Source organism: Cryptotermes secundus, unplaced genomic scaffold (assembly GCF_002891405.2).
Source record: "Cryptotermes secundus unplaced genomic scaffold, Csec_1.0 scaffold215, whole genome shotgun sequence".
In the NCBI taxonomy this organism is placed as follows: Eukaryota; Metazoa; Arthropoda; class Insecta; order Blattodea; family Kalotermitidae; genus Cryptotermes; species Cryptotermes secundus.
The window spans coordinates 1,287,029-1,298,527 of NW_019743150.1; the positions used below are offsets into that span (position 1 = coordinate 1,287,029).

The window sequence follows — 11,499 nt, forward strand, 5'->3', positions numbered from 1 at the left end:
GTATCAGCAGGACATCCTTTGTTTTATGCAGACTCACTTTAAGATCTGGTGAGGACTGAACATGGACTTTTATAATTGTTGGTGCTAATGCATATTCATGCTATTAATTTTAGTACAACCATATGAATACATTGTTTTTACGTGTGTTTTATTTCAGAACGTAGTTATTTATTATTATTGCTAGTGGGATGGGACTAAATCCCTTGTACTGCGGCCAATTCTGGGCTATTGTACCAGCCCCAGATGATAGGTGAGGGTGATTATGGAGCAATTGGTGGAATGAAGATTGGCATGAGAAACCCAAGTACTTGGAGAAAACCTGCCCAGCACCACTTTGTCCACCACGAATCCCACTTGACCAGACCTGGGATCGAACCTGGGCCGCCGCGGTGGGAAGCCAGAGACTAACCACTTGAGCTATGGCGCAGCCCTCAGAATGTAGTTGCTTGGGGGAAAATCTTTTCCAGAGTAGAACTAATAAAATAGATATTCTGGGAATGTAATTTTTGAAAAGGGGGATTGTCTTATATTTGGGTAAATGTGGTAGATTGTCATGCTGTAACAGAGAAGGACGTTCTGTACTGACTCTGTGATCTAAGTTGTTTAACATGAAGGAAATCATTGAGAAATGTATATTTACATATTCTTGGAGACTTACCAATTCTCTCATCCTATGCCTATACCTCACTGTTACGATTTACCATTGGTTTAACTTTCATTTCTGTATAATTTCAAATTTTCTCAAAGTTATTTTAATTGTCCATCTCTACATTATCATACCTACTGGATGAAAAACTACAAGTTCTTGAACATAAGGTATGTAGAAGTGTTTTATAGGATATGTACATGAAACTGACTTTTTGATAACAGTGAGGAATGTTTATCATTTTATTTTTTGCTCTGGTCATGCATACGTATTAGAATAACTGCCTCCATGGAGCAAGAATATTCTTGGTGGGTAGAGGGCGGGCAGCACATAGGGCTGACAACCTTGTTGCCATCTGTGAGCCAATTGTCTAGAAAATGTGGGAACCTCAACATCTCACAACCCTATGGGCCTCCACGGCCTGTTACAGGGATACCTTTACTTTTTTTACTTTTACTTCCATGGAGCTGAATTCTTCAAGAGCCAAAAGTTGCTCATCCAATCCCAGCATTTTATGGTACCTGAAAGGTCACTACTGTGTTTACAAGAGCCTGTCACTGACCCCTATTCCAAGCCAGATGAATGCATTCCACACTGGTCAGTTTCGTTTAAGGTTTATTATTATATTGCCCAACAGGGATAGCACAGAAGTTATGGCGACTGGCTATGGGATGGACACCTGAGGAGTTGGGGGGGTCTGAGCCCAATAGGGTCAATAATTTTCTCTTCTTGACAGTGTCCAGAGTGGCCCTGGGGCCCACCCAGCCTCCTGTCCAATGGCAATGGATACAGTGGACTCTTTCCCTGGGGTAAAGCGGCCGGAGTGTGAAGATGACCCCCCCCCCAATTAGTGCCAAGGGCAAGAAAACGTGGATCTATATATCCACTCCCCCATATGTCTTCATGGCATAGTGCTTAATAAGTTAAGCACAGGGGCAACTTTACTTACATGAATAAATGCTACTCTGTGTTGTTTCCTGCCTAATAGACTACAAAGCATCACATCTCAGAAGACCACTCTTAGCATTCACTCCATAAGAACCTCAGATCTTACATATGATGTCCATGTAAGGCACGATTGGTGAACAGGATTATGAGAACAGTTTTACAGGTGTGCTGTAGTTGGAAATGCAGTTTCTTTTATGTATTTTGAAGCCATATTCTGTAGTATTACTATCTGAAATGATATATTAACCAATGTTCTTCATGACACCAGATGCTTTGATACTAATTCAGGATGTCATGACTTAGCCCCACAGCTGAAGAAGTTTTCAGTGGTTGCATTGTATGCTTAGCTGTGAATAATGTTCCATTCAATATTGATACCATTTTCATATCAGGAAAGATCTGCTTTATTTCTTGGCTAGGGTGCCATTTGTCATTTCCGTTCTTCATACAGAGTCATTCATTTAATCCAACATAAAGTGTCCACCATAGATGATATAGTATTGTTAAATAAACCAACGACCCTATTAATGTTCAGAAAATCTCAGCAACATATCCAGCCTCCTATGCAGTGCGAACCAGGGGACTCATTCCCTGTAGGTAAAGAGGGTGGGGCATGAAGTAGACAACTTACCTCATCTGCTGTCAATGTTAAGAACACATGGAGCTGTACTCCACTCCCCATGTGTTCATGCTGTTGTTTGTAATTAAGCACAGAGGCACACTTTAACCTTTCACATTATTTACCTTACTAGTGAAGTAATATTTTTTAAATAATCTGTTATTTCTTTCAATAGTTCGTGGGAACTTCACCCTTCGAAGCCTTCATGTTCAGTTTTTTGGGGATAATGGTAGGCGTAGTTGGCTCTACTCCAATTGTGTCATTCAGTTTGAGGGTCTTGAAGCATTTAATAAATCAGCAGTGAAGATCCACAGTCAGGTAAGACGCCATCATTAGTGAATTCTAATTTCTTAACTGTTCATGTCTCTAATCACATATGCAGTTTTGTGAAAATTGTTTTACCAAGAGCACATAAATGCATAGAGATTATGGTACTCATCTTAGTGCTTCATCAAGTTGCAGTTTTCATTCTACTATGGATGACCACTTACCAAAATTCCTTTGTTTGCCATGGCTATTTACAGAGAGAGAGAGAATGAAGAAAGAGACAACAATGAGATGTATATCAGTGGCACTTTAAAGTGATTTGCAACATGCTGTATCATCTTATCCCATTGCATGTTCATATTTTATTATTTTGATGCTTTTTTTTTTGCTGGCCTTCTGCCACTGAACATAGGTTGCCTTTTTTTTTTTCCTATTGGGAAGGTAATTACCTCCCTGTTTGGTGACCAGTATGTAATAATTAAGTCATTTTCAGACTTGGATGCAGCTTGGATAGTGGATATTTTCAGATTTTTGTGTTATTTTTTTATTTTTAATTATGTGATACTTTTCCTATCATCATGGCTAATTGAGAGCTCACTGTATATTCGCATAAGAAAGTGATGATATGCGGCAAGGAATTTTCCTGTCTTTTCTAGATGAAGAAACGAGATCGTAAATTTGCTGCTGCATTCCATGTTCCACCAAAAGCAAAAGCCAAATGGGATATAGCTGTAAGAGAAGCAGAAGAAGCCATGGGTAGAACAAGGTATGTCACAAGGAAATGTTGTATTTCCACTTATCATATGTTACAAGTTTCATGCTCAGGAAATCATGTAGTGTATACAAATATTGCATGCAATATTATGTCCACCAAAGCCACTCAGAATTTACTTGTTTCATGTGCAGAACTGAACGATTGCAAGATTTTGCAAGGCTGTTCACAAAAGATGTTTCAGTCAAAAGTGCTGAGACCCACAGTCCTCCACGCACCAAGCAACAGAAACGTGTGGATGATAAGAACAGCAGCTTCTCTTCAAAAATGGTTAGTACTGCAAAATTCTACTTTTATACAAGAAAATGCTGTTATAACAGCTCACACAACATCAAGAAACTGCTAATTGAGTGTGATACAACTGTCTGGTAGTAGGACCTAAATATTGAACATCTGTAATATCAAAGCTTGTCATTAGACATGATCCTGATTCAATTCCATTCTTTTTCTAGCCTCCTGACTTAGTCCCCTAAGGTATAATCAGTTCTTATAGCAGAACTGGAAAATTCAACACCTCTAGTATCAGAATCCAACAGGATCTTGTCCGCTGATGGACATAAATACTAGAGGTGGTGACCCTTTGGTTTCTACTAGCAAAGAGTTATTTGAACCTTAGGGACCTCAGTCCCTCATGTAGCTATATAGTGCATCAGATATCTCCAACAAGCATTTTTTTTTCGTTGGTGCTACAGCCCTCATTTGGGCCTAGGCCTACCTCCATGAAACTCTCCGTTTCACTTCGGTTTACAAGATCTTACACATACGGTAGGACTCCTTAGGCAAGTGATCAGCTCGTCGCAAGGCCTCTACCTGTAGACAAACACAGAAAAACGCACACAAACATCTATGCCCTGAGTGGGATTCGAACCCACGATCCTGGCTTCCGAGCGAGCGAGCGAAGACAGTGCATCCCTTAGACCACTCGGCTACCATGACCAGCCCAACAAGCATTATACTACACTCAAATTAACTGTATATGAGTAACGTTATGTGTGGAATGCTTGTGTAACTTGCAGTGTTTTGATTTGTCACTGAAAGGATTACAGCTTGCACTTGTAGGGTTAAAATAGGCTGCATTTGCTTCTTTCCACATCCTTCATGTTCACCATGTACCAACATACATAGTTGACATAAACTTCATGGCCTGTAGTCTGCAAGCCAACTATACCGACTGAGTGACCACCGCTTGTCGGCGAAGTTAGTGCCAACTTTTGTGGATAGAGGGTGTCACGTGATCAGCACAGTGGAGCCCCAAGGCTGTTAATCTCGCTTTTCTAGGCCAGAACATAGTTGACATAACAAAAACGAAAACTCCATGGGCTGTAGTCCAAAAGCGAACTATACCGACCAAGTGACTGCTGCTTGTTGGTGAAGTTAGTGCCAACTTTTGTGGATAGAGGGTGTCATGTGGTCAGCGCAGTGGATCCCCATCGCCGTTGATCTTGGTTTTCTAGACCAGACTAAAATATAAACCAACAAAAAAAAAACATGTTTCATATATTGTAACATAATGGAATTGTTACTTGTACATGTGCTGTTGTTTTGTTACGTGTGTTTCATATTTGCAGGGAAATGTAGAAGAAGCCCCGCAGTCTCCAAGTCCTCACCTGTTTACTGAAACAAGTTATAAAGTTAATACTTCGACAGTAACTCCTGTCATTAAATTGAAGATCAGTAGTGTCCAGGTGAAGAAGAAGAAACAGCAACGCAAGAAGCACAGTTTAGGTGGTCAGAGTTTTGATCCAGACTTTGAAGCATTTTTGCACAAGCACATTGATCACGTGGCAGAGGAACGTCCAGATCTGAGTATTAAAACAGTGGAGAAATACCTTGCGAAAGAATGGAACAAAATGGATGAGCTTCAAAAGTCAAAGTAAGATATTAATGGTAATGCTTGTCCTGTAGATTTGTTCTCTTTTTGGAGGTGGTGAGTTTGGTTCTTGGCCCAGAGACCTCTTATCCTGTTTGTTCATTTGGCATGATACCAAAAGAAAAACAAACTCCGTGGTGTTAGTCCGCAAGCGAACTCTACCAACTGAGCCACCGCTGCTTGTTGGCGAAGTTAGTGCCAACTTTAGCGGATAGAGGGTGTCACAGCTGATATGGTACCTTATTGTTTGTATATGAAGGGATCCCCAGCTTTGTGTTGTAGTGGTCACATTGCAGTTCTGTTGAGACGCAATATACTGTCACTTGTAGAGGGTATGCATGACAAAAAACAGGTTCTAGTTGAGGTGATTGGATTTATTAGCACCGTAGTTACAAGTTCTTTTAATCATACTTAAATACAGTGCTATCACTGATTTACACACTTTCCAGTCAACCGTTGCACACACACTAATATTGTAAGCCTTCACTAGTTGTCTCCTGCCAACGGAATTCGACACAGAAACTATCATTAAAGCTCACTATGAAGTCTTCTTGCCATTTCTTGTTCAATCACTCTGGAACCTTGGAACTAAAAATTCTTCTGAACTCACTCCTCCAGCTTATGACTGACACGTAACTGCCCTTGAACTAACTCTGTCACTGCATTCCCTTCTCTTATAAGCACTCTGCACAGACCCCAAGGAAAACGTTGTCTCTATTTGTTGATGATGTCACTGCTTACGCAGAAGTGTGTTTACTGAGCCGTTACTTAGAAGTGGGTTGCATGACGCTGTTGTTCCACTGCTGCTCAGCTCAGATGACATAGAAAACACAGCCTTATCTATTGTTGCATAACCTAGCAACAGACTGTTTACCAATAATCTGTCTTTGCAGGAACGTGTTTACCAACATGTTGCCTAACAATGGGTGTACATGTAACAATACATAAGCGGTAGAAACTTACAGTATGTGGAAAACAAATCTGTGGGGGTGACACAAAGAAAGCACTTAATAGACCTCTACAAGATGTCTAGATATGGTAAAGAAGTAAACAGATGTGACAGACAACTTCTTTATTAAAACCGTCACAACACAACTATATCAAGGTCAGTGCCTAGTTTTGGCTCTGCTACATGTTTCGGCTATTAATAGCCATCATCAGGCAAATACATGGCTAACATATATACACCACTGAACTGCAGTACTAGTAAAATTGGATACAATAATACTAATTATTAAAACACTTGACATAAATATACAATAAATTAGATTATATGTTATGCCGCAATTTTGAGGCTGAAAATCAAAGACATTGCCTAAATGTTACGAGACTTGCAAAAGTGTTTTATAGCAATTAGAGCAATGATGGCAACACCTGGACAAGGGATCTAGGTCAAGAATGTTTAAGTCAGCAGAAATGCATAATCGCTCCACTGCAAGCCCGCCTAACTAAGCCACAGGAGTAAAATGAAATTATCAAATACACAGCGACGAGAAGCTGCAGATTCGTCTGCGACAAATGGGGGTTAACCAATGAGAACCTACCACCAAGAAATTTAGAACAAAGGGAGGAGTTAACCTCCCTCTTTTGCCAACTGCAGTGCCAGCAATGTTAGTGTATAAAAATGGGAAAAGAAAGGCTTTTAGGGGATCAATCAAAAACGTAATCTCTGTTCGACGTGGGCACTACAAGCAGTGGTGTCGCTGCGTCTCTATCTCAAGTAAGTCATGTTTGCTCATACTAGCCATGCTATTCAAATTTATTATTGTTGTTGTGAAATGTGAAAGCGATTTCCAGTGTGCCCAGTGAATTTTTAGGATAGGATAGAAGGAATAGTGATTGTCAATGATTGTCAAACAACGACTGATCAGGATCGTTGTTTACATTCCCTACAGAACGGACAATACTTTGTAAGATGAGGCACCAACTAAATAATTAACATTAATATTACTACATCTACATCACGAGCCTCCAATAACAGTTTTTTATATACACACAAAATATAGAATGCTCCAATTTGTCCGTGGGAATGCAACAAAATTACAAAAACCAACGACTGACTCGATGTTGTAAAGCATCAATCGAATTTTATTCTTGTTTTATACTATAACTTTTGTTTTATGTAATCTAATTTATTGTATTTTTACGTCAAGTATTTTATATAATTAGTATTATTGTATCCAATTTACTAGTACTGCAGTTCAGTGGTGTATATATGTTAGCCATGTATTTGCCTGATGATGGCTATTAATAGCCGAAACATGTAGCAGAGCCAAAACTAGGCACTGACCTCTATATAGTTGTGTTGTGATGGTTTTAATAAAGAAGTTGTATATTATAACACAACAGGTTTGCATGAAATGAAAAAGATGTGGCAGACTCCCAGAAGGGTTCCCTCACATTATTTTGACTTATGCATTACTACATGACGACCATAACGGAACCTGATGAACCTAAAAACTTTCTGTGTTTAAGCTAATATAAAATATTAAATTCAAAGCCTAATTCAGATACTTCATTTTTAAAATTAAAATCATATTAATTTTAAGGAAACTGTGTATTTGTTAGATTATATTTGAACAAATGGGTGTATTCGCAGAAACAAGTGGTAAAATGTTGTAATTATATGGGTCCATATTAAGAAAAGAATTCCATGACTGAGATCATATTTCTGTAGTTTTGCCTGATGATGACCCTGTAAGGGTCGAAACAAAATAAACAAATGCTGGTACATTAGAATCGATTTGTTCATTGATATAATTGCTGTGTAGATGGTCCCATAAAACATTATTATATGACACACAACAGGATGTATCCCATAAAAGAAACTGTTTTAAAAGCCTCTGACTCATACCCCCATCCCTGACTCCTATGTTTATCCTTTTCTTTAAACTATAAATGACATGAAATAGAGTGAATCTGTTGTTTAATATTCCATAAAATACATGCAAAATACAAATGGGTAATGTGGGGTGGTATTACAGTGTAATGTTGTTATGTAACCATCTTTTATCTGTTGCTATGTTAGTGATTGTAAGATGCCTTTCATTTCTCAAATGCTGAATTAGGGAGAAAGGTTTTGTTGTATGTTATAGTAAAGGCATTCATTCACCGAGTGCCCTGGTAGGGATATGAAGGGTTTAATGGCTATGAAATGTATTGTAAATTCATGTAAAGCAAATGCTCCCTTGTTGAGTATCTACAAACAACATGGGAGGGGTTGATGGAAGACTTGCAACAGTATGTTTATTAACCAAAATACGATATTCTCTTTTACTGAACAGGTTTTACAGTCGTCTCAGTATTACAAATACTACAGTGGAAAGAACAGAAACATCAAGCAGCGAAGAGGAAGATAATGTCAATGATGAAGATGAGAGAGAGTCACATGACAGTGAGAAAGCTGACAGTAGTGAAACCCGTGAATCAAGCCCTGCTCCATTTTTCAAACTTAAGAAAGGAGGTGGTCTGTTTCGTGGGACCAAGCAGGAGAAAGTATGCCAGATTTGTGAGAAACCTGGTGACACTGTCAAATGTCGAGGACCTTGTTGTGGTACTTTTCACCTGGAGTGTATGTCCAAGTCTTTGGAAGCCAAGGAGAATGTGAATAATATGACACCAGGCAGTGTTAGAGCAAAGAAAAGCAAAATTGTTTTAACTGTTTCTCTGAATAGAAGTGATGTTAGCGATGCATTGTATAAAGCTAAGGAGAATGAAGATGCACAAAGTTATGACTTGGGTGAGGTGTCTGAAGCTGAGGATGAATATCCAAAGCCTCTGAATGGTATGGGTAACATGACAGAACATGATGATATGTTGAATGAAATGGAATGTGTGTCTGTACCAAGGAAGAGGAAACGGTCTGGTGTAGAAGAAGAGGTGTGTGTTACAAACAAAAAGTATGCCAAAGAAAAGACTGGTATGGATGAGAACAGAATAAAGGACAAAGAAAATTACAACAAGAAAATATCTGAAGAAAAAGAGGAAGATGATGCTGTTCACATAAAAGAAAAAACTGGTAAAGGTTGCAGAGAGAATGTGGACTCTATTGTGAAGCAAAAAGTTGTTGAACTGCAATCAGCAGAGGAGGCTGAAATGGATGTTGATGAAGTGAATGACACAGAAGAAGTAGAAGATGAGAATACTGAGATTAAAACCAAAGAAAACAAGAATGAAATTGTAGATACTGGTGAAATGGAAATAAAAGAAGGTGGAGAGGAAAGCATAATGATTAAAAAAGAAAACCATACAGAGGAAAGTTCATTTGTATCTGGGGAGGAAAAAGATGTGATAGGAGACAGAATTATTTCAGATGGAAATAAAGATGATAGAGGAATGGAAGGATACAATGATAAGGAAAACAAGGAGTTAAGTAAATATGATGAGAAGGATGTGAATGCTCAGAAGGGAAACAGAGATGATTCTAAAAGAAAAGATGAGCAGGGAGGAGAGGAATCTGATTTGGATGGAAGTAAAATTGAAATGAAAGAAATTTGTGTTTCTGTAGAGAAAGACAGGTATAAGAGAGCTACAAGAGGTATGGGCAAGAGGAGAGAGAAGGAGGATGCTAAAGGAAGTAGAACTGACATGAAAGAAGGTAAGAAAGATACAAAAATTAGTCTTGAGGAGAAAGAAAAAGAGAAAATTATTGCCAAGAAAAAGGATAAAGAAGAAAAGGGGAAGGATGATGCTGCAGAGGAGAAAATGGCCACAGACAGTGCAGCAGAATTCCGTTGCAAGGACTGCAGGGAGGGCCGGAATCCACCGTGTTTTGCATGTGGCAGAATACAGGAGGAGAAGACTGGCAGGGAACATCGTCAGCGCTGTGCAGTGGGTAAGCATTTGAAGTGTTCAGAGCATTCTTAGTCATAGATAACATAATGGAGTGCTGCTGGTAGTGAATACAAACATGTTGCTTCATATTTGGAAGGCCCCGGGTTCAAATCTTGGCCTAGAGACCACCTGTTCTAACTGAAGATTTCATGGTGTCACTCTCTCCAAGCATATACAGGGAGAGTACGTCAAGTTAGATCATGGCTGTATCCTTTCCAGTTCACTATTTGCTGCTTAGTGCTATAAAATATGAACCATTGACAGCATCATTAAATAAATGGTGAATAAATAAATATTAAGAAAATTAATTTGGATTCATTGAGCTTTGAGGTTCTCATGGAAATGAGTTTAAAGATTGCAGTCCACTGAGCTCTGATGCTGTGAAGTCTGGTGGGTAGATACCAGTGATGTGAGGACACTGGTGGCATAATACATCAATGTCTGTTGATGACACGCTCACAGGTGTTTTAGATGCAATAAATTGGGTCACAGTGGATTGGTTTTGGATCCTTTCCAATTCATTGTTCACTACCATCCAGTCATTCTGTAGTGTATAGTCTGAGTTAACTGACAGTAGCATTAAATGAACTACATAGAATCCAGTTCCTTTGTTTGAGTAATTTTAGTGTCCAATTTTAGGTCACTGTGGCAAGTTTTATCACATGGAATGTCTCAAACTTTGGCCTCAAGCATGGTCAAGCGGTAGTGCATCATCTCGGAGGCAGTCTGCTGCAGCAGCTCGTGGAGAGGACATCACTGAAAGTCAGGTAGCCGTTACGTGCCCTCAACATGTGTGTCATACCTGTGCATCTGATGATCCTAGAAATGCTACAACACGTTTTGCCCATGAGCGACTGGTACGCTGCATTCGTTGCCCTACAGCTTATCACACTGGTAAGTCAGTTGCTTGTAGTCTTTGTGATCGTTAAGCCACAAGAAGTGGATTTCAAAATTTGTTAACATAGACGATAAACATTTAAATGGTTTGGTCACGTAGAAAGAATGAATAGAACAAGTATAACAAGAGGGATAACATGAAGGATGTTAGAATTGAAATTTAAAGGAAAGAGATTGAGCAGTTTGGCTCAAGTGGGAATACTTCTGACTTGCAATCAGGAGGGCCAGAGTTCGAATTTTTGTCAGAATGCTGTCTTTTCTGGCAAAGGTTCTTCGTTGTTTTCCCCAGTCCCTCCAGACAGTACTACTGTAAATTGGGTCACATCTGCTTCCTTCAGTAATATAGTAACTCTTTTGCCATGAAGATGGAGGCAGCATGTTCCTCTAAAATGTTAATACACTCAACTCTCGATTATCCGGGATAATGGTGGGGATGGAAATCACGATTAATCGAAAACCCGGTTAAGACAAATTTTATTAAAGGTAGTACTGTAATACTGTACCTTCGTAATACTATAGGCCTACCTGTATTTAAATTTATTCGACCTCATTTTTATGTCATCTCATGGCCTATTTAATACTTTTTTTACATTATACTGAAGTATGAATTAGTTATTTCAATCACAGTGTTCAACAACATCCAACAC

The 11,499-nt window shown here is 39.0% G+C and overlaps 1 protein-coding gene across 7 annotated transcripts in view; it reads left to right on the forward strand.

Moving 5' to 3' along the window:
• The window catches only part of LOC111873830 (histone-lysine N-methyltransferase NSD2), a 41,308-nt gene that overhangs the window by 2,574 nt on the left and 27,235 nt on the right, over positions 1-11,499 (forward strand). For all 7 annotated transcript variants that reach the window (XM_023868821.2, XM_023868824.2, XM_023868825.2 and 4 more), the window contains exons 3-8: positions 2,389-2,531; positions 3,137-3,246; positions 3,387-3,522; positions 4,821-5,125; positions 8,407-9,956; positions 10,595-10,849. In XM_023868821.2, the coding sequence (XP_023724589.1) occupies positions 2,389-2,531; positions 3,137-3,246; positions 3,387-3,522; positions 4,821-5,125; positions 8,407-9,956; positions 10,595-10,849 (2,499 nt within the window). The remainder of the gene's footprint in view (positions 1-2,388; positions 2,532-3,136; positions 3,247-3,386; positions 3,523-4,820; positions 5,126-8,406; positions 9,957-10,594; positions 10,850-11,499) is intronic.